Source organism: Taeniopygia guttata, chromosome 14 (assembly GCF_048771995.1).
Source record: "Taeniopygia guttata chromosome 14, bTaeGut7.mat, whole genome shotgun sequence".
Taxonomy (NCBI): domain Eukaryota; kingdom Metazoa; phylum Chordata; class Aves; order Passeriformes; family Estrildidae; genus Taeniopygia; species Taeniopygia guttata.
The window spans coordinates 7,718,216-7,745,071 of record NC_133039.1 but is presented as its reverse complement, the minus strand read 5'-3'; the positions used below and the strand labels follow the sequence as shown (position 1 = coordinate 7,745,071).

Here is a 26,856-nt window from a genome sequence, read left to right as displayed (position 1 = left end):
TTATCTTGGAGTTCCACTCATGGTGATAATTTCTCGGGAATGTGTGCAGTGGAGTTTGGAAGTCACTGCTGTGAGCAGTCCTGGGAGCAGCTCTCAGCTGTGTCTCAGGGCCTTTGGGATGTGCTTAGGGGGCAGCTGGAAGTACACTGCAGACTTCATAATGTTCCTGTGAATTTAATTTCTGTTTTTATGTTGTAGCAACACAGAAAAGTGTTGGATAAAGGAAAACCTGACGATGTGATGCCTTCTGTCAAAGGCGTGCAGGTGCGTGAATGAGGTCTGGAGATGCTCAGGACCACCAGAGAGACTCCTCTGTGGTCTGAGACCTTTCCACATGGTTCAGTGCTTCCTTGCTGTTGTAGCAGAAAGCTGGAAGGATGGATGGGCCTTATGCTGAAAACCTTGAGAGCTTGTGTGTTTTCTGCCCCAGCCCTGGCCGTGACTGGCTGTGTCTCGTTGCAGGAGCGGCTGCCCACGGTGCCGCTGTCCGGCATGTACAACAAGTCCGGGGGGAAAGTCAGATTGACCTTCAAACTCGAGCAAGACCAGCTGTGGATTGGTACAAAAGGTGAGCACCTCTCAGCCTCGGGGATGAGCAGTTGGTGACTGGGCTGTGACTGAGCTGTGTGACCTAGAAAAGCTTCTCCTCTGACTAAACCGTGTTTAGGAAATTATGTTGGTGTTGCAGTGCTTCAAAAAGCTTTGTTTCCTTTTCTCACCTGCCATTCTCCCAGGTCCTTGAGTGGTACTTGATACTGCACACTGGTTCCTGGAAAACTGGAGTGCAGTGGTGCCAGCAGAGTAATGGTCCCATGTGCTGCTCCTGGCCCCAGATGTACATCGAGGGCTTGGTTTGCAGTCCTGAGTGGCGCCAGGAGGGGCTGGGAATGACGTGGGGGTATCGTGCCTTGCTGAGGATGTCTGTGTCCTGGTTGTGCCTGGGATAGAGTTAGTTTGCTTCCCAGGAGCTGTTTTGGATTGGGGATGGGGCAGTGCTGATAGCAGTGGATGTTTTGGTTGTTGCTGCGCAGTGCTTCCCTCAGTCAAGGACTGTTTGGTGTCTCAGCGCTGCCTGTCAGGAGGCATGCAAGGGGAGGGGAGGGAGCTGGCCAGGACAGCTGCCAAAGGAGTGCTTCCCACCTCAAAGCACCGTGTCCAGTATAAACTGGGGGCAGGAGGCTGGGAGGGACTGGACACCAAAGGGGAACAGGCTGGACATCAGTCAGCGCTGGGGAGCAGCTGAATTGGGCATCGCTGGTTTCTCTGGAGTTTCTTTTTAGATTTTTTAATTACTATTATTATTACCGTTATTAGTAGTATATTTTATTTTGTTTCAGTTATTAAACTCTTCTTAGCTCAAACCATGCATTTTTTACTTTTTTCCCAATTCTCCTCCCCATCCCAGCAGGGCAGGGGGAGTGAGTGGCTGTGTGGTTGGGGCTGAATCGGACACTGGGATCCCCCCACCTGCCAAGGAAGCTGTGCTCCTTCAGTTTGACTGGGCTGGGAAATACACAGCGATGAGCAAGAGAGCTGAAAGTGTTTGCTCACTGTCCCAGTAAAGCAGCCTAGTTGGTTGGTTATACTGCTTCCAGCTGTAGTTCCAAAGTAAGCAGAAATCCCAAAAGTTCTTAACCGTTTCTTTGTAGAACAGACTTAACTGTGAAGATTTTTTTTTTAAGCCTTAAAACCATTCTTGGTGCCAGTTGCAATAACTTGTTTCCTGGGCAAAGTGATGGAGCAAGGCATTGGGGGGTTTTTAACTCTATAGGTTGGGCAGGCAGGTTTTTCTGTTACTGATCCCAGGTTCTAAATCCATGCTTAGTATTTAGCTAATTAATCTCTTCCATCACCCCCCAGATGAGTTTTCAAGTAGAGTGTTTCTGAGGTGTTGTACATAGTGTTGCTTAAGCTGTGGGTTTGATTCTCCTTGTAGTCATGTGTTTCCTGTAACCTGTTTCCCTACTCCCCCAAATTAGCAGCAGCTTGCTGCCTCTAGGGAATGCTTATAATTGCTAGCTGTTACTGGGAGAAACTCCTTCCTCCTCTGAGGAACCCGTGACAGAGGCCAGCAGGTAAGGGCTGGAGTAAACACATCTGGGTGTTGACACAGCTTGTCCCCTGCTGGCCCTGGGGAGCTGGGGCTGGTTCTTCCCCAGCCCTGCAGCCTCACGGGGGGTGTGTGCAGGTGTTTGTAGCCTGAAGTTTGGCACAGGCAGCTCTTCCCCAGTTGCTCAATTGCACAGAGGCATGGATAATGGGATTTGTCTGTTGTTGGGATACTCAGAGCAAAAATTGATTTGGGGGATGCTAAACAAGGGCAAAATGGGGTTTTACCTCATGAACGAAGTCACAGGTCTGAACAGGTAGTTCAGAGTGCGCTGAGTTATGAAGCAGAGAATATTTTTCCTTACATCACTGAGTTTATCTCCCTGTGTGCTTTCTGTAGGTAGGTTTGAGGTTTTCTGGATCACATATTAAACAGATCTATCTCAAGAACTCAGTTTCTCCTTTGTAAAGTGTTTTGGGTATTCTCTGTCTTGTGTCCAAGAAGATAATTGTTGGCTGATGCTGGATGCTTGAACGGAAAGGCAGGACCTTGGAATTAAGTGTTCAGAAAGGAGTGAGGACAGAGCTGATGGGAAAGCTCTGCCCTGCCCCATGCACTTTCGTGGCTCTTGTCATTGCCTCTGGCTGCTGACACTACTCTGCCATGTAACTGCAGTCTTTTTGGGGCTTCAGTGTCTCTTGTTTCTTTCCCTATTTTCTCTTTTCTATTCCCTTCTCTGTGCTTCTCTGCACCCTGCCTCAGGGTAAAGCCTGGCCTGAGCTTTCAGAGTTGGGTCAACCTGTCTTCACCAGCTTTCAGGCTTGCTGTTGGGAGTTCAGTGTAATCCCTGGTAGTCAGCCCTGAATATTCTCACACCTGGACTAGATTCCATAGGATGAGCATCCCTGCTGCTCCAAAGGGAGTTCCTTATGGGAAAAAATTAAGTAAAGCTTGGGATTTCCCATCACTCAGTCTTGGCCAAATGATGAGCACTGAAATACCTCATGGGATGCAGGGAAACTGTGTGATCCAGTTTTGGATTCCTTCACCCTGCTGGGTGCCAGCTTGGGTGTGTGGGGGGTGTGCTGCTGCAGCCACCAGGTCCTGGGCATCCAAAACTCTCCTGGAGGGGAGACTGTTGGCCTGAGGAGATTTTGGCATTAATGGAGGTGGTGTATGAAATGAATATGAAATACTGCTTCCCCACGTGTCAGAAATAATACTTTGATCAATTTTGATGTAGAGAGAACAGAAAAGTTACCCATGGGGTCCATTAAAAATGTGGTGAGTGAACCTATTGAAGGCCATGAGGATTATCACATGATGGTGAGTAACAGCTCTACTTTAATCATATCCATCTGATTCCTTCATGCAGCGCACACTGCAGGCTGCAGGTCAGAGCAGGCTGGAGGTGGATGGTGTTTCCAGCCTTGTGGAGATGGGGACCCGGGCTCCTCTCACACTCTCAGTATTTTGGGTCCATATTGAATATCTGCAGCTGTGTGGAAATCCAGTGTTTTCACACAAACATGAAGTGCTTAAGCCTTACTTTGTGTCTTCTGACTGTGATGGTGTTAAACCAGTAAACATGCTCACAACATAGCGTATGATTTCTTAATGGTAGAGATATTTTTGATACCTGGTTTAATTTCTAGATTCTGTGGTATTTATATGAACAACAGGCCTTGATGGAGGTTAAGAAAAAAAGGATTTGATGCTGTAATATCTTTTCACACCTGTAACTTTCTGAACAACTCCCATGAGATTTAGCAAAGTTATATTTCAGAAGAGAACTGTGCTAATGTACTGAAATTTTGGCTGTTTATTTTAATCTATGGGTTTTTTTAAGATCCTGCTTTTCAAAGTACAGTAACTAACTTTTGATGTTGAAGTAAGTGTCTTTTCTATGAGAAATCTATTTCCTTCTTTAGGGGGAGGAAAGATAAATGTTTTTCCTGAAAGTCATGGCCTGCAGGAGGGTGCTGCTCTAGTCTCTGTCCAAATACTTGATTTTTGATTACCCGTGTGAGAAGAGGTCCTCTTCAGCACATGTTGCAATAAACTTACCCCACAGAAAGGGCAGAGGCTCTGGTGTGCCATGGTGCCCCTCTCCTGTGGATAGAAGAGAAGTTGAGAATAGGACATTATGTCTAAATGTAAAATCCTATGACTATAAAAACATAGTCATTGTCTTGTTTAGTTCCTGTTTGGCTTCTCAGCTCTGACGTTTCTTTAGAGACACTGAGTTATGCTTCTGGTTGTCTACCAGAATAATTTCCTCATGTTCTTGAAACTGGCCAGGAGTTCTGGTTGCTGCTGTGATGTTGTAGAAGGGAAGAGCTCATGGTTTTCTCAGTGCTCTGCAGCTCTTGTTCTCTGCAGTGCTTCTTTAATTGCCCACCAAAGAGCTGTGGAATGCCCAGTGCTGCAGGGAGCAGCAGGTGGGACAGGCTGGTCTGGTTTGGCAGTGGATGAGCTGTGCCTGTCCACTGGGACCAGCTCTTTGTTCCCATGTGTAAATGTTGTCATTTTTAATTGCAGGCATTTCAGCTGGGCCCAACAGAAGCATCTTACTACTGGGTCTATTGGGTCCCAACTCAGTATGTCGATGCAATCAAAGACACGGTGCTGGGGAAGTGGCAGTATTTTTGAAAGCACGCTCACCTCTGGCACAGGAAAATGACACAAATCTAAGGACACTGCTGGGAGAGGCCTCCAACATCCCTGGATGTGACAGTCCTGGAACTTATTACTAAAACATGCTAAACGAGGCATGGATGGAAGCCAGAGGTGATGTTCTTTCACCATTAGTTTACTTTTAACTTAAAGATTTCACCATCCCTTTTCTGCAGTCAGCTTCAACCATATTTAAAGCAAATACAATGGAAATCAATAAATCTTAATTCACAAAATATCGTGTGTAATACACTTAAATCTGCTGAGAGTTGATCTTCCAGTTTAGTTTTAAAAAGAAAATATTACAGTGTATTCTTGAGGATTTTTTACACGGTTTGAACAAAACCAAATATTTTTCATAATCTCTCAGTTATCAGCATTAGAGTTACTTTAGTTACGTGGTTGTGGCTGGGAGCTGAGCAGGTTTTAAGAGCTGACTGCAGCAGTGCACAGCGTCGCTGTTCGGTGAAGCCATATCCCGCTGGCCCTGCAGGGCAGCTCCCACTCCTTGGTAGCAGAACTAATTCTTCCTTTCAACCCAAAGATGCTCTGCTTGTTTGGGACTTTTCCTGGCCTTTTCCCGAGTCTGGCAGCTCCAGGTTGGTCTGTGTAGCGTGTTTGGAGCAGGTGGATTCTGCAGGGATGTTCTGTGCTGCCAGCTGCTCCCCCTCGTGCCCGCTCAGTGCTTCACCTCCTGCCCTGGGCTGCTGCTTTTTGGGAGATTTCTCTTGCTCGTTGCAGTCCAGGAGCATTGTGCAGCTGCTGCGTTGACACTGAGCTGTTGGGCTGGAAACACCCTTGTGCTGCTGGTGTGAGCAGGGGACACAGTGACATGGACATGATGGAAGCACCGTAACACTGCCTGGTGGGAGCTGGGGAACACAGATCTCCCAAAGGGAGGGAACCACGGAGACCTTCCTGCCCTGTTTGGGCTGGGGGCAGGAAGGAACAGAGAAGCTCAGAGGTTGTTTTGGATTATTAATAACAGCAGCAGTCTTTTGTGAGCTGGATTTGAAAATTTGTAGTGATCTTGAATTCAGTGAATTGTACTTTAGAGTAACCATCCAGCAAGTGATGTTTTGAATGTAAGCCACCTTCCAGCTTTTCTCCTGTTCCAGTTCACAAGCAGCCCTCACACCTCATTCTGTCAGACGGGAGGTGCTGCAGCTGGGGCTGTGATGCTCTGTGTGCCATGCCAGCCATCCATGTGCCATTTCTCTCAGGTGTTCTGAACAGAGCCCTCTGTCCTGCACAGGAGCAAGGCCCATAGCAAGTGGCATTGTGCAGCCACACATCCCTGTGCTGTGGAGCAGCTCACACATCCCTGCTCTGCATCAGTGCTGGGGCTCAGTGCTGCTCCAAGCCAGTAGCTCAAAGCCATGTAGAAACAGCCTTTTAGGAACAGCTAATCCGAATATGTTCCATGTCCACTTTTCCCTCTCCTTGAGGGAAGAGCCCAGTTGAAGCGCAGCAGTGCAAATTCCCATATGAGTATTTATTTTACTTTTATTTTACTTGAGAGACTGGAAAACACATTGGCTTTCTGGTAGGTGTTGAGGTCACATATTTCCCTGTAGCCTCTAGATAGCAACTTATAGTTTGTATTTTCTGTTTGAGCAGCCACACAATATGAGTTTTAAAGGTGTTTCATATCCTACATAAAAACTAGTGATGTGCTTGCTACTCTTGTAGCTTGGGGTATTTCCTTTCTGTGTCCAAGCCAGCAGCAGTGTGCCCTGACATGCGTGGCCGGGGCCAGGAGAGCTGTGCCAGCTCCCTTGGCAGTCCCCTGGAGCAGTGGGGGCGGAGAGGAGCTGGCCTGGCTTTACTGGTGGCAGTGTCATGGGCGAAAGGCAGCCATCACACGCGTGATTTCCTGTTTTTCAGTCCTGGTGTTAAGGCTGAAGTCAACAATTTGTTACCTGGTGTAAGGTGCGGGCACTACAGGATAAAGCAAAGGGGTGACACTGGCTCTTTCTGTCACCTGGGGCTGCGTTGGCACTTGCCACCTTGCTGGTTCTGTGCTGATCAGCTCCCGTTTGTTCCTCAACATGCTCAGACCTGCCTGTGCATCTGTTTGTGTCCGTTTCCTTTCCTGTTCCTTCACCCCCTTGCTCTGGGGAGGGCAGGAGTGATTGTGGTGCCCCAGTGCCCGAGTCCAGCTCCTCCCCAGCTCCTGTGGCTCCTGTGCAGGACACAGGACCGGGTGAGTAACTCTGGGGTGAGTGGGACAGGCACTGACCACTGCTGCAGCACAGGGCAGTGTCGCACGCCGTGCCACAGGGCACAGCTGCTCTGTCCTGGGCCACATACAGCCCAGCAGCTCAGAGACTCAGCACAAACCCCCTGGTAACATACAAAGCAGTTTTAAACATGAAGAAAATACTATACACTGAGGAAATGTGATCGTCTTTAGGTGCTTCCTTGCAGGTTGGATTTGATTGGAAAAAGGAAATTGTCTCATTTTTATGTTTTATGTGCAAAATTAGAATTAAAATACAGGAAAGTGACTTATAAATGCTTTAGTTGGTGTTTGTTGGCTCAATATCCCAGGCTTCTTGGGACCTTTTTCAAATGAGTATTCTAGTTGAAATTAGCAGCACTGCTTTTAAGATCCTTTCTCTTTGGGAATGATGTGGAGTTGTGTATGTTCTGGCATACACCGGTTTTTCCAAGGCAGTTACTGTCATTAAGAAACACCCTCTTTTTAGTGGGATAGTGCCACAGTTGCCTCCCAGCCATTGCCTGCCTCTCTCTTGCTTTGGATTTTGCTCTCTGGTCACTGTCACCATCCCAAGGCAGACTCAGCGTAACCAATGGTCCCAGGGAGAAGTTTGGTCCTCAGTGAGACGCAGTGTGTGAGTAAAGTGTGAGTACACTCGGAATTTGGAGTTGGTGACAAAGATGATTCTGAGATCTGATATATATTCTGTGGGCAGTTACCAGTACCAGCTGCACAGATGTGTGTTTCAATTAAATCACAATTTAACAGGGAGCCTCAGCAGCGACTGCTTCCTGCTGTGTGTAGGTGTGATTCCCCGGGAGCACCCTGGGGTGCCACTCCATATGAGGTTGCACTGAGTGTTTTCTGTGCTTCCTAATTGCAGATTCAAGTATTGGTGAGGCAAATGCAGGTCCCTGCAGGACACAGTCAGTGTTTGCTGTTGGCTGTTCCCAGAGCCCAGGCAGTGTCCCCGCCTTGCTGCCGTCTTGGGATTCCTCCTGCCAGTCCCCCAGCTCCCTCCCTACCTTGTTTCATGACACTGAGTATCACAGCTCACCTGTGTGCCATCCCTTCCCCTTCTCCGTGCCCAGCACTGCAGGTTTCTCCTCCTCCACTTGTCCCAAGTTCAGTATTCTTTCCTCTCTCTGTGCATCCTGAGTGTAAGCAGTCCCAGGATCACTACTTCCTTGGGAATGCAGAAGTGTTGTTGCTCAGCTTGGTTGGGGTTTGAACAGATTGTCTTGCATGAAGAGCTTGTGTTAGTCACACGGTTTCATACCAAGTTTAAAGTAAATTATTAATTTCCATTAATGATGTTGATGAGGAATGTGTAACTACAGTCAGGGTGTTCTGGTGATGGGAGAGAGTGATCTGGATTGAAAGGAGATAACCTGTCACCACCACCACACTGTGCTGGTGCCACACACACCCTGCCCAGCTTGCACCTGCTGGCTGGTGCCCACTGCTCCATGCTCCAAGGGCCAAAGAGAAACAATTCCCTGCTGCTCCAGTGCCCCGGTGCCGCGGTGGGGTCTGCTCTGTGCCCCTCCACAGCCACGGTCCTGCGCCTGCTGCTGGCCCGGGTGCTGCGCTCCCTGCTCCCGTCCTTGCAGGGCTTGCTTCCAGACTCCCCTTCGTTTACTTGGCTTCCTTTGTAACTGGGTTTTTCCAGTGCAGCCGTTTTCACCCTCAGTTCTGCCCAGCAGCCTCTCCCCACCTGTTAGGATGAGGCCGCTGGCATCCTGTTTTGTTAGTGAATGTCCTTGTCACTGGAGGGGAGTGAGGGATCAGGAGAGCCCAAGCAAGTCTTGTATGAAACGTGGCCATTTTACCTTCTAGCCAAGGATTCGCCTCAGTAGCTCTTGGAAGTTCACTCTGTCTAATCCATACTCAAAGTGATTAATTCTTTGGTTTTATATTTTAAAAAACAACTTAGATATTTGTGTCCACTGCAGATTTATTTTAAATGGAATATGTGAGTACCATGTATTATGGTATTTTTAAATAATCTATTGCCTATTTTGGGGGGAGGGAGATGACAAATATTTAGTCTTAGATTTGCACTGCTGGATTTTTTTAAGTGTAACCTTGACTGGTTATCCTGGTGTTTTATTCTGTAAGATTAGTCTTATGAATTAAAGTTTGATAATTAAGTATTTCTGTGTTTGAGTGTTTCAATATTCTTTATGTACTGAGCTGCTTTCTCCTGCATGAACAGCTGTGAGCAAAGGGTTTGTAGTGAGTTTCTTTGCGGGAAGATGGACACAGGCCTAAGTTCAGGGGACCCCACACCTGGTGACACATCAAAGCCGTGGGTGCCCATCTCCCACGGTGGGGATTTGGGTTCTGCTGCCCTGTGCCATGCACACGCACGGGCTGTGAATTACGGGATGGTCTTTACCTGCCTGCCCAAAGCCAGGCGTTAATCTGCTTTTACACCGAGACTGGCCGGCCCGGCCCTGGCTGGTGCCACAGTCCCACTCCCACTGAACAGCCCCGGTGTGTGCTCGGGCCAGTCCCGGTGCTGGCGTTCGGCACCCTCAGGATTGCCGCGCTGGAGCGGCGCTGCTCGGCCTCGCCTCCGCCTTCAGCCACCTGCTGTCCCCCAGCCGAAGAGCCCATCTCCGAGTTCAGGAGCCCCAGTTCACGCTGCCGTTCTCCCGGCGTGTGCCGCGGGCGGGTTCCCGTGGCTGCGGTGTCCGGGTGTGCCGCGGCTGTCGGCGGTGCGGACGGTCGGGCAGCGGAGGGACCGGGGCGGGGAGGCCGGAGGGCCCGCGGGGCCGGGGTGCGTGTGCGGAGCGCGGGGGGCGGGAGCCGCGTCCGGGACCGCCCCGGCCCCGCTGACTCACGGCGGCCGCGCGGCCCGGCCCGGCCTGGCCTGGCCGGGACATGGGCGGCCCCGCCGCGCCGCGCCCGCGGGGGCTCCGGGGGGCGCGCCGGGGGCTCCTACCGCCGCCGCTGCTGCTGCCGCTGCTGCTGCTGCTGCTGCTGCTGCTCCCGCCGCCCCCGGCACAGGTACGGCCGCCGCTGGGGCGGGGGGTGCGCGGGGTGGGACAGCGCCCGGGACGGGACAGTGAGAGGGGACAGCGCGGAGGGACAGCGCCCGGGAGGGGACAGCGCCCGGGAGGGGACAGCGCGGTGCCCGGTGTGAGCCTGTGCCCGCTGTGTCCCGCGTGTCCTGCGGGAGGGCACACGACACTTGGTGCCCGGGCTGTGGCCGGGGCACCCCTCGCTCGGGACAGGTGCGGCAGCGCGGGCGGGAGCGTCCCGCGGGTGGCACCGGTGAGCGGGGCTCGGGCCGCCCCCGGGCGGGCACACCTGCCCAGGTGTACGTGGTGTCCGCGGGGCCGGGATGCTGCCGGGTGCCGAACGTGGGTGCGTTGGCTGCTGTGCGATGGAGCGCCGGGCTGTCACCCCGGCCCCTGCGGCGCCCCGAGCGGAGGCTGTTCTCCATCCTCGCCCCTGGGCCTGGCTGTGGCCGGCAGCGGAGTCCCCTTCCCCGGGTGCCCTCCGCCCGCTCCTGCCCGCGGAGCTGCTGCCTGCCGGGGTGGTGCCTTCGGAGCCGGATCCAGCTCCTGCCGCTGGTGGCGGCTCAAGCGGATAGGCAGCGTGCCAGGGTGGCTTTGGATTACGCGGCTAAAGCTGCTTCAGCGGAGGAAGCAGGCGATGCTGGTGCCGAGTTTCTGTCTGTGCTTGGCCGTCCCTCTCTGTTTATCCTTGGGGGAGCCAGTGTGCCCCGAGCCCACGGCTGAGTTCGGCTCGAGCAGCGTCACTGCAGAGTCCAGAGTGCTGTGGTGGAACCTCGGGAAAGCACGGCTCTTGGGAACAGCCTGTGGGAACAGCCACACTTGTGGGCTGGGGCTGGGACCAGGGGGAGGGAGGCTGGCAGCTCCCAGGCATCCAGGGCTCCCAGTTCTGCCCATGGTGGTTTATGGGGAGCAGGCCAGGCAGCCTGGCCTTTGCTTGAGTGCCCTGGTGCCAAAACACTTGCAGAAGGGATGGAAAAAACCCCAGCGCTTCAGGAGGAAGGAAGCAGAGAGCCCCGACAGCTGGGGGGGCCCGGCAGTCTCAGTTTCCCCCGGGCAGGTGGCCACACTGCAAGAGCCCCGTGTCTGCCAGCCTGGCACGTCCCCAGCCAGCAGCAATCCCGCCTGCATGGCCATGGGGGCTGGAGGAGCCGTGGTGGGAGCATTCCCTGCCATGTCCTCTGGGCAAAGCCAGAGCAGGGAGACTCACTCTGACCTCACCCGAAAATTAAGCAAAAAGAAGTGCAAATAAAAGAACTGGGCTGGAGGCATAGAAGTTGGTGTGAGGTGCATAGTGAGGGATGTTGTGTGTGCTCCCGTGCTTTGTTGCAGCTGAAGGAATCTCCTGGTCCCACCGTGCTACAGCCAGTCTTGTGCTGTCATGTTCTGCTCTGCAAATGGTCTCAGACTCGCATGCAGGTCCTGGCTGGGCACAGGCTGCTGGCTGGTCCCTGCTCCACAGCCTGGACAGGCCCACAGGACAGGCTCTGCCAGCTCAGGCTCCTAGAGCAGCGAGGGGGCTACTGAGGGGCTGGGCTCCAGGGGTGTCCTGTGCCTCTCACGCTAATCTGTGGCCAGCCAGGGGCTCAGGTGCTGCTGCCAAATCCCTGGCATCAGGGACTGCCAGAGCCATGTGGGTCCCGTGCTGTTTGCCCATCCCTGTTTGCCAACAGGGTGAGGCTGGCATATGTGGCACTGGCTGAGCTGGCACTCGCTATGCAGACGCCATACGTGGAAGCAGCAGCTCCTCTTCCCAGGTGAATTTGCAATTACTTCCTCAATGTCAGGTAGCTGAAAGCTGCAGCTCTGAAGGGCCGGGCAGGCAATCACCACTGCTCTGGCACGAAAAGTCACCAGACTCGTTTGTTTCTGGAAGGAGCCGACGTCGGCTGCTCTTGTCACCTTTAGAAAGGCATCCAGGGTTGTGACTGGGAACGGCCACACTGTAATTCATCTCACCTGTGGGAAAACTTGTTCCAGGGAGAGGCGGGAGAGGGAAGGCTGCTCCAGCCCCAGGGTGGCTCTGGTGGGATGTGAGCAGGGCCACAGGAGCCAGGGGCTGTAGGTGCGGGTGGTGCCCCAGGAGCTGAGCTGAGCAGAGGAGCCGGGCTGGGGGATTGTTCCCAAGTCTGGCTGATCTCTTGAGGATGGTGTGTCTGTCCTAGAGCCTCAAAGGTGGTGCTGTGACTGTCCCAGAAACGCTGCTCTTCATCTCCACACTGGATGGGAACCTCCATGCCGTCAGCAAGAGCACAGGGGACATCAAGTGGACCTTGAAGGATGGTGAGTAATGACTGGGGGCATTTGCTTACAGCCTAGCTCCTGGAGCATGTTTGGGGTTTGGAAATGCTCCCCTGGCCTGGCTCTTGCTGGATGGGCTCTGGGCTGCCAGTGCCTCCAGCCCTGGGGTGCGCTGCCCCGGCCCCAGGCACGTCCGAGCGCGGGTGGGCATCTGCCCTGGTGTCCCTTTTGCCTCTGAAAGGCAGGCAGGCTGCGTGGCTGGGCTGGGTGACAGTGCCACGCTGGGTGAACAGTGGTGTTGTGCTGTCCCACTGACAGGAGCGCTGCTGACGTGGCCTCTCACTCTGTTTCAGATCCCATTCTGCAGGTGCCGGTCTATGTGGCAGAGTGAGTGTCACCCGCACTGGGCAGTGCAGGAGGCTCCCTGATAACTGATGGAGCAACAGCAGGAAAGGGGAGCCACAGAGAAATGAAATGCCCAGCCCATGCCGTGGCATCACCTTACCCTGACCCTGGTGCTGGCACGTGGCACATGGTGATGAGGAGGAGCTGGCACCTGCTGCACAGCCGAGGAGCTCTCAGCTCGGCTACACACACCAGCATGGAGAGAAATAGAGGGAAATCCCCCGTCAGCTCAGGGGCAGGCAGGACAGCAAGAGCTCCTTGAGACAGGCAGGGCATCCACCAGCCTGGTGCGTGGGCACTGGGTGGCTGTGGGAAATCCCAGGACTGACCAGAGTGGGAACAATCTCCTGCCAAAGGCAGTGCTGCAGGTGTCCAGGAAAGGTCAAGTCCTGCAGGGACTCACCCTGGAGCAAACTGCTACAGGGGGTTCTGCAGTGTAAACACTCTGTGTCCTTGGAGGTGCTCAGGGCAGGGGTAGCTCACGTTTTGTGCTTCTGTCGTGCTTCCCAGGCCAGCATTCCTTCCAGACCCCAATGATGGCAGCCTGTATATCCTGGGAGGAAAGAACAAAGAAGGCTTGATGGTCAGTAGGGCTGTGGGGCTGTGGGCATCCTGTGATCCCCTGGGCTGCAGAGGTGACTGCAGAGGTGACTCTGCCCTGCACCTGCTCTGCTGCCTGTGTTGCAGAAGCTGCCGTTCACCATCCCGGAGCTGGTGCAGTCCTCGCCGTGCCGCAGCTCGGATGGAGTGCTCTACACCGGTACGGAGGCGCTGGGGCTCACGGCGCTCCGGGAGCCGTGGAGGGCCACAGGCCGGAGCTCAGCGGGAGCTCCTGGGCAGGCAGGGCTGTGGGGCCTTACAAAGAAAGTGTTTTCCTTCTCAGGGAAGAAGCAGGACACCTGGTTCATTGTGGACCCCAAGTCAGGGCAGAAGCAGACCACCCTCTCAACACAGGCCTGGGATGGTCTGTGCCCATCCAGCCCCTTGCTCTACATTGGACGGACCCGTAAGCCAGTCCCGTGCCCCTGTCGACCACCTGGTGCCAGGAATGGGGCACTGGAGGTGACCTCCTGCCCTGCTGCTGTCCCCAGAGTACATCATCACCATGTATGACACCAAGTCACGGGAGCTGCGCTGGAATGCCACCTTCTCCGAGTACTCGGCCCCGCTCTGCGAAGAGTCCTACCACTACAGTGAGTGGAACTGCAGCAGCCACGGGAGCAGTCGTGGCACCCAGCTCCCCAGTGCCCACTTGCAGCAGGACTCTGCTGTGCAGGGGCCGGCGTGACAGTGCCAGGGCCAGCAGGTCTCAGCTGTGTCCTTTGCTGGGAGAGCAGGCAGCAGCCCATGACCAGTGGCAGAGCTGAGGGTGACCAGAGGAGTCACAGCCGAACTGCTGCATCCCTCATCCCTCTTGCTCTCTCCAGAAATGGCACACTTGGCCTCCAGCGGGGACGGGCTGGTGGTGACCCTGGACAAGGAGAGCGGGGAGGTCCTGTGGGCACAGAACTACGGCTCACCTGTGGTTGGCATCTACCTGTGGCACCAGGACAGCCTGCGCCGCCTCCCCCACCTCAACCTGGCCATGGAGACCCTGCGCTATCTGACCTTCCAGTCGCAGGACATCCACGTCCTCAAGTGGAGCTACCAGTCTGTCAAGGACTTCGCCGCCACCAAGACCCAGCTGCTGTACGTGGTTCCTGAGCGGTGGCAGCCGGTGGCATTCATGTTCCCGTGCTCGGCCACCCTGATCCATGACGGATGGAAGGTGATGCTTGTCCTTGCCCTGCAGGCCGGCGCTCTACGTGGGAAAGCACGCGACCAGTTTCTACGCCGTGACCTCGCTGGTGCACGGCAGCGTGGCGCTGGTGGTGAGTGTCCCCTCTGCCCTGCCAGAGCCACCACGGCACATCCGCTGCCCGTGCCCCACGAGCTGCCACGTCCCCAGCCCCAGGGCATCACGCTGGCCAGGATCGACGGCCCCACCACGGACGACGTGACCATGAGGGAGTCCGGGGAGTGCGAGATCACGCCCAGCACGGATGTCAAGTACCCGCAGGGCAGCATCACCTCCCTTCCCAACCAGTGGCTCCTCATAGGTGCGGACTCACCCATGTCCTGGCTCCCAGACGGTGCCTGGTGGGGAACACCCCCAGCTGCTGCTGTGCTTTAGGGACAATAGGCCAACCTGCTCTGCCCAGTGGGGTGAATGGGATTAAGGCTGAGTCACCCCAGGCTGTGGTGACACTGGCCTGGGACTCCTTTCAGCTCCTCTTTGTCCCCTCCCCAAGAGTGACTGCCAGACACCCCATGCAGGGGTGGGCAGGGACCCTTTGAAGCAGGGCTCACAGTTACCAATGCTGGGGGTCCCATGAGAAGCAATCCCCCTACTCCAGGAGAGCCGGGGCTGCTGGCAAGGGGGGTGAAACCAAGAGGTGAACTGAGGGTTGTCTCTGTTCCCCTCCTGCCACAGGGCACCATGAGCTGCCTCCTTTGGTCCACACCACGATGCTGCGAGCCTTCCCAGAGAACCTGAGGAAAACCACAGAAACCATCATCCCCAGGGCTCCTCCCTCCAGGACCATGTTCAACGATGTGAGTGGTGAAGGGTGCTGGGTCACTGAAGGGTCTGTGCTGCTTGGGGTGGGCACTGGGTCCCCAGCATGGGATAGGACAGGAAGGAAGTCCCAAACCCAAGTGCCCTGCGGTCCGTGCCTCTTGTGTCCCCCAGCCCCGGGTATGTGTTGCAGTTCCTGGCCCCGAGCAGCCCGGAGGAGCCAGCTGTGCGCAGTGAGGGGCAGCTCCAGCCAGACCCCGCGCCGGGTGAGCAGGTGGAGGTGTACCCCGAGTCTGGCACCTGGGACCTGGTGATGGCTGGCATTGGCACCGCTCTGCTGGGCGGGGGAATCCTGGTCCTGTTGCTCACGGTGAGTGCTGATGGTGGTGGGAGAGTGACACAGCAGAGCCAATGCCCCAGCGCGGCTCCAGGCTCTGAGGATTGCATGGTTTGTGTTCCAGAAACTGCAGCGGCAGCATGTGGTGCAGCAGCAGCAGCTGGAGGAGCAGATACAGCTCCTGAAGCAGCAGCAGGAGTTGCTGCGCTCGGGCCGCGTCTCCAGGGAGGGCGTACCTGAGGAGCCCAGGGAGCTGGAGCTGAGCCAGGGAAGTGCATCAGAGCTCTCACAGAGCTCCAGCCCCTCTGCCTGCCTGAAGGACCTGGCTAATGGGACAGTCAGCCCAGAGCCAGCTGCCCCAGTGGCTGCTGAAGGTGGGTGCAGGTTCTGGGGGCTTCTGTGCAGAGATGCCAGCACCCAGAGCAGGTGCAGGGATGCCCGCAGATGAGAGGGCTGCAGCCCACCTGGGACAGGAGGACGTGTCAGATCTGCTGCTGGATAAGCATGGGCTACATAAGAGTAGGGCCCAAGAAATGGCCAGATGAATAGAGAAACAGGTGTCCTCCTTACAGAACTAGTGTTTGGAGGCTGGAGGACCGCTGTCTTCTCTCCACTGCAGATGCAGAACCAGACCTGGTTGTAGTTGGGAAAGTTTCTTTTAACCCCAAGGACGTGCTGGGCCATGGAGCTGGAGGAACCTTTGTTTTCAGGTGGGTGACACTGGTGCCTGCACTCTGCTCCCTTTCTCCCTGGGAGCCACAGGGAAAGCAACAAGGCAGCTCAGGGTGGTGGACACTGGTTCAGGAACTTTTGAGAGCTCACCCCTTTCACCTTCTTCTGGTCCTCATCCCACCCATCATGGAGCTGGGCTCGTGGCCCTCATTGACCAGACACTGGGTACACAGGGCAGGTCCCCCTTGCACCCCCTGCACCTGCTCTGGCCCCTCGCACGGTTCCCAGGCTCTGGCTGAGCCCCTTTTCCAGCACTGAGCTGTAGGGATGTCATTCTCCTACAAAATTAAGAGCCTCCGTTTCCCAGCTTACACTGGGAAGATCTCTTCCTGTCGGTGATGTGACAAGGCTTTGGGGGCACAGCAGTGACCTATGCTGGGGTTCCTGTGGGTGAGCGTGGCTGGCCGTGCTGCACACGGACACAGCAGGGGCTCTCTGCACAGGGGGCAGTTCGAGGGCCGCCGTGTGGCCGTGAAGCGCCTCCTGCCCGAGTGTGTCCACCTGCTGGACCGTGAGGTCCAACTGCTCCGGGAGTCGGACGAGCACCCCCACGTCGTCCGCTACTTCTGCAGCGAGAGGGACCGGCAGTTCCACTACATCGCCATCGAGCTGTGCTCCGCCACGCTGCAGGAGGTGAGCCCGGGCACAGGGCTGCTGCTGCGGCCCTGGGAGCCCTGCGAACACGAGCCTTGCAGGGGCTCCTCTCCATCACCCCCATCACGCTGGGGTGGGGTGTCTCTCCAGCCAGCTTGCCTTTGCCTAGTAAATCAGGCTTAGTTCCTCTCCTCCTGTGTGGTTCCAGTACGTGGAGAGCCCCAGCTTTGAGCGCCGTGGGCTGGACCCGGTGTCTGTGCTGCGTCAGACCATGTCCGGGCTGGCCCACTTGCACTCCCTCAGCATTGGTAAGGGCCAGCAGTCCCCTCTGCAGCCTCTCCTGCTGCGGGGTCTGGGCAGTGGCTGTGGGGTCAGCAGCACACGGATGGGGCTGTGGCAGAGCCCTGTTTGCTCCAGCCCTGCCAGGTGACAGCACACCCTCTCACTTGCAGTGCACCGTGACCTGAAGCCCTGTAACATCCTCATCTCTGTCCCGAATTGCCACGGGCAGATCCGCGCCGTCATCTCCGACTTCGGCCTTTGCAAGAAGCTTCAGGGAGGACGACAGAGCTTCAGCCTCCGCTCCGGGATCCCTGGCACTGAGGGCTGGATCGCGCCCGAGGTGCTGCAGGAGGCCCCGAAGGAGAACCCTGTCAGTGAGCCATGGCCACCCCTGCCCGGGTGCTCCTTGGGCCCATTGTGACAGTGTCCCCCACGCTGGCAGTGGCCTCAGGTCACTCTGCTGAGGTGCACAGTTAAGATGAGAGCTCCATGAGCCAGAGCCAGCCCAGTCACAGGCACTGTGCTTCTTTGCTAGGGCTGTCCCCATCCTCCTGCCCCTGGGGGACAGTGCCCAGCTGTATTCAGCACAGGTGTCTCATTAGGCTCCATCAGTCCTCAGAAATTTGGGTGAGGAGGTTGTAGGGGCTGTGGGTGGCTGCCAAGGTCACACTTCTCTTCTGTTCAGAATTGGGGATCTCATTCCCACTGGAAGCAGCTGCTGTACTGATCCTGGGCGGGGTTCATGCTGGTGTCCATTTGCCTGCTGGTGGGACACCAGCAGCCCCTGCGTGTCTGTTGGGCTGTGGAGTCCTGAATTCTGGCTGTGCCTCTGGAAACCCCTTCTCTGTAAGGACCTGGGGTGATGGGGCTCCCAGGTAGCAGAGCAGGAGCCCCATGCCATGCATTTTCCAGCAGCTCTTCAGCCAGTGACAAATTGTCCACATAAAAGCACAGAAAATGGGAGGTAAAGGTTTCCTCGCCCTTTGCGTGAGGGTCCCATGTGCCCCCGTGTTTTGCAGACCAGTGCTGTGGACATCTTCTCAGCTGGGTGCATCTTCTACTACGTGGTGTCGGGGGGACAGCACCCCTTTGGGGACAGCCTGCGGCGCCAGGCCAACATCCTGGCAGGTTCCTACCAGCTGAGCTGCCTGCAGGAGGAGGCTCATGGTGAGAGCCTTCCCCAGTGACACAGCACCGTGGCGAGGCTCTGGGCTGGGGCCAGCTCCCGCTCCTGGCACGGGGGCGAGCTCTCCGCTGTTTTGTTTCACCTCCAGACAAACTCATTGCGAGGGAGCTGATTGTGGCGATGATCAGCTCCGAGCCCCAGCACCGGCCCTCGGCCCCTGCGGTCCTTGTGCATCCCTTCTTCTGGAGTCAGGAGAAGCAGCTGCAGTTCTTCCAGGTGAGCCTGTGCTGTCCCACCGGCAGTGAACGCAGGTGTGCACTGAAAAATGTGCCAGAAACTTCTGTGTTCAGGTCAACATGCTCATTGTGAGCTGCTCTTAGGAGGGGTGAGGGGTCCCTGGGTCTCTGTGCCACCTCGTGCAGCGCGAGGGCAGTGCCATAATGACCTCTTGGGCACGCAGGACGTCAGTGACCGTGTGGAGAAGGAGCCAGCCGAGGGGCCCATCATCTCAGCCCTGGAATCGGGGGGACGGGCAGTGGTGAGGACCAACTGGAGGATGCACATCTCCCTGCCACTGCAGATGGGTGAGCATGGAGGGGCCAGGCTCGTCACTGGGTCCAGTGAAGCAGGTAGGGACTGGAGCTCCAAGGGCTGGCTCCAAGGGTTGGTGCTTTTACTGGCCAGCTGGCACCTGCTTGTGCCCAAGAGCTGAAAAGTGGGGCAGGTAAAGGTTGCAGCTCTTCCTTGAAGGCCACAGTGCAGCAGGGCTGGGGCTGGCACTACAGGGGCTGAGGCAGCCCCACCCCGGCTGTGTCCCCCCTCACTCCGTGTCTCTCCTGCTGTCCCCAGACCTGAGGAAGTTCCGCACCTACAAGGGGGGCTCAGTGCGTGACCTGCTGCGGGCCATGAGGAACAAGGTACGGCCACCCAGCTTCCCCGCAGCCCCGCCGCCTCCACTGTCCTGGTCCTCCCTCACCTCGCCCTCTCTCCTGCAGAAGCACCACTACCACGAGCTGCCGGCCGACGTCCGGGTGGCCCTGGGCTCTGTCCCCGAGGGCTTCGTGCAGTACTTCACCTCCCGCTTCCCGCGGCTGCTGCTGCACACGCACGGGGCCATGCGGGTCTGTGCCCACGAGCGCACCTTCCATGCCTACTACTGCCAGGGCCTGAGGGACGACGGCGCCTGAGGGCCGCGGGTTGTGGCTGAGGGCTGCGGGTCCTGCCTGAGGGCCACCGGTCAAGCCTGAGGGCCGCGGGTTGTGGCTGAGGGCCACAGGTCGTGCCCGAGGGCCACGGGTCATACCTGAGGGCTGTGGGTCATACCTGAGGGCTGTGGGTCATGCCTGAGGGACGCGGGTTGTGGCTGAGGGCTGCGGGTCCTACCTGAGCGCCGTGGGTCCTGCCCGAGAGCCACCGGTCATACCTGAGGGCCGCGGGTCCTGCCCGAGGGCCACTGGTCATACCTGAGGGCCGTGGGTCATGCCTGAGGGCCGCGGGTCCTGCCTGAGGGCTGCGGGTCCTACCTGAGCGCCGTGGGTCCTGCCCGAGAGCCACCGGTCATACCTGAGGGCCACTGGTCATGCCTGAGGGCCACTGGTCATACCTGAGGGCCACAGGTCGTGCCCGAGGGCCACGGATCATGCCTAAGTGCCACAGGTTGTGCCCGGGGGCTGCAGCCACTCTCCCCACCCGGGCTCTCTCTCATGGCTGTCCTGCTGCCGGGCCAGGCTGGGCTCCACAGGCGAGGCACAGGGCAGCAGAGGTGGGCACACCTGGAGTTCCCTGAGGGACCCTCTGGGCAACCACCTTTGCAAACACTCACAGTCAGATTCAGGTGTGAAGGCTTTTGGGTCAGAAAACAAAGACATCTCAGGTGGACACAGTGCTTGGAGAAGAAAGAGGAAAACACGCTGTGTTTTCACAGGGACAGCCACAGCCGGACCTTGGCACAGCTGCCAGGCTGCCATCAGTCCTGGGGACATTCAGCAGGGACAGAAAGCTTTGTCCCACGGGTTCTCTCCTGTGGCAGGGAACGCAGCTCCTTGAGCTGTGCCCAGGACCAGCTCCTGATGCTGGAGCTGCCCCTCAGCCCCGGCAGGGCTGTGCTCAGCCAGGCCAGGCCGAGCAGCCACGCTGGGGCTGGCACCCGCCTGTGGCAGCCAGGCCGTGAGGGCACAGCCCCACCATCAAAGTGTGCCTCTCAGCTGGGCTCAGAACACGGTTTCTCCCTTAGGGTCCCCAGCAGCCTGTACCTGTGCCAGGCCTGGTGGCACAGCAGTCCAGGAACAGCTGTCCCTGGGCACAAAGGAGGGAGTTCCTGTCCGCTGGGATCCTTCCCTCACAGACAGGCCTATGCCTGCAGCTCCCCCAGCCTCTCCTGCTGCCCAGGGCAGGTATCCCATGGGTGCTGTGGTTCATGGCAGCCCCATGGGCATGCGTTCCCTGCAAGCCATCCTCCAGCACCAGCTGAGCCCATGGGCACAGAGAGCCCCACAGCAAAGTTCCTCTGTGGAACAACAATAATTTTGTATAGTGCGATTCCTGTGTGTGCTGGGGTGTGGGATTTTGTTACACAGGTAACAGGGTTTGTACCAGGTTTCTTTTCAGAATATATTTATACAATATGTTGTAAAAATTAAAAAATACAACCTAAAAAGCGTTTCCTGCTTAAAAACAAACTGGCCTGAGAACACCTCTAGTTGCTGGTAGGGGCAGTGGTGGGAGAGCAACACAGCGAGGTCACTGAGCTCCTGCAAGACTCTGCTGCCTGAGAGGACTTGTGCTGATTCTTTAGCCATAATTAGTCATGGAGCCAAGGAAGAGGCAAGCCCAGCCCAGGGCTGTCACTAATGGCAAGAGGATGCCTCATTCAGAGGGGAAGCCAGAGAGGTGCTGCCCCCTCTCTCAGCAAGGAAATGGGAAGTGAAACAGCCCGGATGCTGTGTCAAAACAATCTTTATTCAAGTTATGCAATATACAAAAGTTGAGGTTTCATGGAGTTTTAGTATTAAAAGCCCAATTGCTCAAATCTCACTCCGGGCTTGTTCAGTACTTTACCTGAGCTTCTACCAGAGGAAATGAAGCCCAGAGCACAGACACAGCCATGTACGGGCACCTCACGTGCCAGCTTTGCTCTCTCAAGAGCAGGCCCTCAAATGAGAGGGCTGGTTTGGAGCTGGGTTTTTGTCTTTGGGAAATTAGAAAAACAGACTAGGTAGGGAATTTAAAAATACACTTTGTTAGGAACAGGAAGAAACCTTTGGGCACCAGTCAGTGGACAACACCATTCCCACAGCAGCAGGGGCTTCCTAGCGGCAATGAGCCCAGACCCAGGAGCGGGAACCCAGCTGGGCCACGGGAGGGAAGCCGCCAGACCTCTCCCTCCACAGCTGGGCAGTGCGGCACAGATGTTGAGTCCAGCAAGAACAGGGTCTAAGTGGAAGACTTCATCCGGCCTGAGCCAGACTTGGAGCTGAGGAGCTTCTCCACCATGGTGCGGGCGTAGCGCAGGCGGCTGGCCAGCTCCCGGCAGCAGCCGTGCTCCTCGATCAGGCTCAGCTTGTACGTGCGGAAGTCCCGTTTCTCATCTATGTACGTGACAGCAGCCATGAGAGGGCACAGGATCACCTTGGTGTGGTCCTGGGGGGAGAGGAGAACACACGGTCACTGAGCACTGTGCTCCTTGGGGCAGCATTTCCTCTGGATGAGCCATCTCAGCAGCACCCAGGGTGTGTGACAAAGTCCCTCTGTAGAATTCCTTCAGAGTGCAGCAAAGGGCAAGAGCTGGCTGCAGCAGGCAGCCTGCTGCTCCAGAGCACAGCCCCTCACGAGCCAGGAGAGTCTGGGGGCCTCAGGTACCAGCACAGACAGCTCCCAGTGCCAGGCTCCCAGTGCAGAGCCTTGGCTCAAGCCATCCTCTCCTGCAGCACCACATGCAAGCACGGCCCTGCACAGAGCCTCACCTGGAAGAAGTTGATCTGCACAGTGCCGTTGCTGAGGTGCAGGATGATGGCACTGCGGGTCCGGAACCAGGTGCACAGGTAGGGCAGTCGGGCTAGCTCGTCCCCTTCCCGTGGCGTGATGTTCGCCCCCGCCTTCAGCAAGTGCTCGCTCATGTAATTCCGGAAGTACTTCAGTAGTGTTATCTACAGAAGAGATGGGCTGTGGGTGACCCCAGGCACAGGGGGGCAAACAGAGACTGCCATCACAGTCCTAGACCCTCCTTACATCTTTCAGAGCTTGAGGTGTCACTGCAAAAACTTGTGGAAATCTGCAAAGTTTACTCTGACCATAACACATCAGACTCGCTTTGCTGAACACTTTGGTATGTACAAGTCATGTGAGCACTTAAATTTTGTGAAAGTGCTCATAAATGAGCCTCAGACAGCAGTTAGAGCTGCTAGTGTCTGTCCTTGGGAAGACGTGTCACCAGCTAGAGGAAACCTGCAAAGTGCCAGTGACCTCCAATAAATGTTTCTCCCTGGAACCCACCCTGCCACCAAAGCCTAAGGGTGGCAGGAGCCTCACCACTCCCCAGCCAGGGCTCCTGTCCCCAGGACTGACCTTCTTGTTCAGGGCAGAGGGGTAGGACCTCACAGTGAAGTAGGACTCGGTGTTGTTCTGCTCAATGTACTGCAGGTTGTCCCCATCGTTGTACATGATGAGCCGAGTGGAGTCATTGAAGAGAACTCCAACACTGTTGTCACAGAGCTGGTAACCTGCCCAGAAGGGACCCCGTGAGACCTCCAATCTCAGAGGACCACTGGCGGTGGGAAGCACCAAGGCAGATGGTTTATCACCCAGAGATTCCCCAACAGCCACCCCACCATGTCCCTGCCAGGTCTGCTCTTCGGGGAGCTCTGGCTGGCACTTTTCCAGCTCTGGATTTGTCATCTCCCTTACTGCATCAGCTGCTTCAAAAACAGCCTCTGCTGCCACCATGGATCCCTGTGCAGGCTGGGGAGAGCTTGGTCACCTCATGCACAGGTACCATTGCCCACATTAAAGTGGCCAGGACTGACGGTCAGTGACCACCGCTCTGGATTCCTGGGGATATGTGGCAAGATTCCTGGCAGTGGTCTTGGACACACACACTGGAATAAGGTGATTAAAAACCCAGACCTAGGAAATGGCCCAATCCAGGCTTCTCCCAGCCCCCTCAGACACGAGGAAAGCCAGAAGCATTGCCACCCATAGTGTTTACCGAGTCCATATTTATCCGAGTAGTCCACCCATTTGCTAACCCAGAAGATGGGAATGCAGGCTGGGTCCTCAGCTTCTTCTGCAGGAAGAAAGCAGCTTGTTAGAAGACATTTCCCACAGGCTGTGCACCCACGAGGCCCGTGGGCTGCCCCAGGCTCACCTTGCCTCACTGCTACTCTCTCGGAGGGCTTGGCTGCGTTGACTGCAGTCAGCTGCTGCAACATGTCAGCCAGGTGACAACTGACAGCATCTGCCACCTCCCGCAGCCCCGCCGCTTCCTCCTTGTCCGGCAAGGGCTCCTGTGCAGGGCTGTCCAGTCCTGGGCAAGAGAGAGAACAGCGTGACCAGGACGAGGTTTCCAAAGGCACCAGACGTACAGACAGCACCCGACACACAGAATGGATCATGATGGAAGGGACCATGGTGGGACATGAGCAGGGTAATTCCAGAGCACAGGACGTGTCTAGAGGATTCTGGAATACCTCCAGTGAGGAAGACTCCACACACCCTCTCTAGGGAATCTGTTCAGCGCTCAGGCACTGCACAGAAGGTCTTCCTCACATTCTGGTGGAACTTCCAGGTGTCAGTTTGAGCCCATTACAAAGCTGAAGCGAATGCAGCACTGTCCTGGGCAGAGCCCCCTCACCCACAAATGCTGGGTTTCCATACAGATCAGGAGATGAGAGGGAGGCACACTGAAGGTTGGGGATGCTGCTGGAGGCCGGGCAGGCCCTGTCCAGCACTGCAGCCCAGCCACACCTGGGCACGCACACCCACCTTTATTGAGCGCAGTCAGCGGCCTCCGCCCGCCCAGCTCCATGCTGCTGGGAGCCAGGGAGAAGCGGGGCGCGATGGTGAGGCAGCTGGTGGGCAGGCGGCCGGGGAGGTACCCCGAGGTGAAGAACTCGTCGTTCAGCAGCTCGTTGATGGTCGGGCGCGTGGCAGGGTCCGACCTCAGCATCTTCTGGATGAGGCTCGCAGCCACAGGGTTGATGTGCTGAGGGACAGGTGGAGTTTAGAGACTGGGGACAATGTGCACTAGCGACAAATGAACAGGGTTTACAGCCCAGGGAAGCTCCACTTGGAGCAGAGCTCCAGTGCCGCATCAGGCAAGTGGGACACAAGGCTGGGGAAGCAGAATTGGGTAGCACAGAGAACTGGCTCCTAACAGCACCCAAAGCCTGAGGTCAAATTACTTGAGCAACACCAGCTCATCAGCAGTGGGATGAGCTGAGGACCTGGCCCAGACCTCATGGACTTGCCCATGTCCATTAACCCCCACACATCAACAGCCCAGCTCAGATTTTTGCTGGATTGGGGGCAGGGAGCTGCTGGCTCCCCACGAGGTTCACGGCACCCCAACCTGAACAAGGCCCCCAGCACTGAGAGCCCCTGCCCTGCTGTGTGAGAGCCCGTGGAGTGCCAGACACAGAGGCTGCAGCAGGAGGCTCACCAAGCACCACTGTGAGCCACACAGATGCTCCATGGGAAGCAGCATACCTTTGGAATGGTGTACTCGTTCTTCTTGATCCGGATGTACGTATCCTTTAGACAAGATGTCTCAAAAGGCGGTTTCCCCACTAGAAGAGTGTACCTGGGCATTCCCAGACAAAAAGGTGTCAGTTTTGCAAAAGAGACTCAGATTGTGCATAGAAGCAGCCATGTCCTAAGCACAGGGGCTTTCCTGGCAGAGGGAACATGCTTAGCATTAGACACATTGACAGCTATGTGTACTGTGCCTGGATCCTGTCCCCTGGACAGGGAAGTTGGAATCTAGCACCCTGCAGGGAAAGTTTCAGTTGGGGAAGGTTGGGAGCTGCCTGGCAGCAGGACTCAGCACTGTGGGGACAGTGACCTGGAGCTTTGGATCACACTGAAGCTCAGAGGGGCCAAGGAGACCAGAACCACAGGGATTGCCCATCCCCACGGCCTCTGAAAGGCAGTTTGACTCACATGATGCAGCCAATGGACCAGATGTCCACCTCGAAGCTGTGCCCCTTCTTGCCCAGCACCTCTGGGGCAATGTAGTTGGGTGTCCCACACAGGGTCTTCTTGCGCTCCCCATCGTACTCTACCTTGGTGGCCAGACCAAAGTCACCTGGGGGGACAGGGAGATGAGATATGCCCAAGATGCCCTGGCTGGCTGGTCCCTGGGCTGGGGTCCCTGCCACTTACCGATCTTCACCTCCATGTCGTCGCTGAGGAAGAGGTTGCCGAGCTTGAGGTCGCGGTGGATGACGCGGTGGCTGTGCAGGTACTGGCAGCCCAGGATGGTTTGGCGCAGGTAGTAGCGCACCTCGGGCTCGCTCAGCGCCTTCCGCCGCTTGTGCAGCTCCAGCAGCGACTGTGGGGGACGGTCGGTCAGTACCGGGGCGGGGTTGCGGGACAAGGATGAGATCAGCACCGCGGGACGCGGGGAAGGGGACAGCCCGTACCCGGGGACACCGACACCCGCCCCCAGCCCCTCACCCTGCGGCGGCAGAGCTCCAGCACGACGTAGACAAAGTCGTCGTCCTCGAAGAAGCTCTGGAAGCCGACGACGTGGCGGTGGGAGAGGCTGCGGTGGATGGCGATCTCCATGGACATCTTCTCCTTCTGGTGCGGCTTCACCAGCAGCGACTTGGGCACCACCTTCCCGGCGAACACCTCCCGGCTCTCGGCCTCGGCCAGCTCGTAGCACCGCGCGAAGCCGCCCTTGCCCAGGAACCGGCCGCGCACGAAGCTGCGCCGGGTGCGCGGGTCCACGAGCACCTTCGGCACCTCCTTCCCCGCCGCCGCCGGCCGGGCCGGCTCCGCCGCCGCCGCCGGCCGCGCCGCCTTCCCGCCCGGCGCGCTCATGCTGGGTCCGCGCCGAGCTGCGCTGGGGCACCGCCGGAGCCCGGCTCCCTGCACCGACACAGCGGCGGGTCGCGGTGCCTGCACCGAAACAGCGGCGGGCCCCGGTGCAGCAGTGGGTGCCGGTGCCTGTGCCGGTGCAGCGATCGGTGCCGGCTCCCTGTACCGGTGCAGCTGGGGGTCTCGGTACCGGTGCAGTGATGGGTGCCGAGTGGCTGTACCGAAGCAGGGCGGGTGCCGGTGCTGGTAGCGGTGCAGCTGGGGGTCTCGGTGGCGGTGCGGTGCCGGTGCAGCTGGGGGTCCCGGTGCCTGTAGCGGTGCCGGTCCCGGTGCCGGGCTGCGCTCCCCGCTCGCTCCCGGGCCGCGGTTCAAAGGCGGCGCCGGGGCCGTTACCGCGCGCGGCCGCTCCCCATTGGCCGCACGATTTAAAATCCACGCGCCGCGCGGCGCACCATGGGAGCCGGGAGCGGCACGCCCCCGCGGTGTGCGCGTGCGGCCGTTGTGCGCGGCCCCGGCAGGCCCAGGAGCGCTCCCGCGGCCGAGCCCCGGGCCGAGCGCGGCCCCGCGGG

At 57.1% G+C, this 26,856-nt stretch overlaps 3 protein-coding genes across 4 annotated transcripts in view; 2 read left to right on the top strand and 1 right to left on the bottom strand.

Moving 5' to 3' along the window:
- UBFD1 (ubiquitin family domain containing 1) overlaps positions 1 to 9,106 on the top strand; it is a 134,444-nt gene extending 125,338 nt beyond the window's left edge. The window contains exons 4-7 of the mRNA XM_072935757.1: positions 199 to 264; positions 463 to 568; positions 3,294 to 3,376; positions 4,592 to 9,106. Of these exons, the coding sequence (XP_072791858.1) occupies positions 199 to 264; positions 463 to 568; positions 3,294 to 3,376; positions 4,592 to 4,702 (366 nt within the window). The 3' untranslated portion in view covers positions 4,703 to 9,106. The remainder of the gene's footprint in view (positions 1 to 198; positions 265 to 462; positions 569 to 3,293; positions 3,377 to 4,591) is intronic.
- A 679-nt stretch (positions 9,107 to 9,785) lies between these two features.
- ERN2 (endoplasmic reticulum to nucleus signaling 2) lies at positions 9,786 to 20,906 on the top strand. 2 transcript variants are annotated; one of them, XM_072935754.1, is made up of 22 exons: positions 9,786 to 9,965; positions 12,142 to 12,259; positions 12,571 to 12,604; positions 13,133 to 13,205; positions 13,310 to 13,382; positions 13,506 to 13,628; positions 13,714 to 13,815; positions 14,050 to 14,311; positions 14,415 to 14,493; positions 14,571 to 14,721; positions 15,096 to 15,217; positions 15,373 to 15,549; positions 15,641 to 15,890; positions 16,136 to 16,226; positions 16,692 to 16,881; positions 17,051 to 17,150; positions 17,295 to 17,464; positions 18,144 to 18,291; positions 18,399 to 18,526; positions 18,711 to 18,834; positions 19,100 to 19,167; positions 19,246 to 20,906. In XM_072935754.1, exons 1-22 carry the CDS (start codon positions 9,840 to 9,842, stop codon positions 19,435 to 19,437), a joined length of 2,901 nt encoding a protein of 966 aa, XP_072791855.1. In that variant the 5' UTR covers positions 9,786 to 9,839; the 3' UTR covers positions 19,438 to 20,906. The 2 variants fall into 2 exon arrangements, with proteins under 2 accessions (XP_072791855.1, XP_072791854.1); XM_072935753.1 differs by having other exon boundaries at positions 17,295 to 17,494.
- A 281-nt stretch (positions 20,907 to 21,187) lies between these two features.
- On the bottom strand, positions 21,188 to 26,718 carry PLK1 (polo like kinase 1). Its single transcript, XM_030284804.4, has 10 exons — positions 25,922 to 26,718; positions 25,628 to 25,796; positions 25,406 to 25,550; positions 24,953 to 25,046; positions 24,230 to 24,449; positions 23,613 to 23,771; positions 23,454 to 23,531; positions 22,814 to 22,968; positions 22,213 to 22,395; positions 21,188 to 21,889 (listed from the first exon to the last, which is right to left on the bottom strand). The coding sequence occupies exons 1-10, from the start codon at positions 26,288 to 26,290 to the stop codon at positions 21,683 to 21,685; spliced, it is 1,779 nt and encodes a 592-aa protein (XP_030140664.1). The 5' UTR covers positions 26,291 to 26,718; the 3' UTR covers positions 21,188 to 21,682.
- Positions 26,719 to 26,856: the final 138 nt, after the last annotated feature.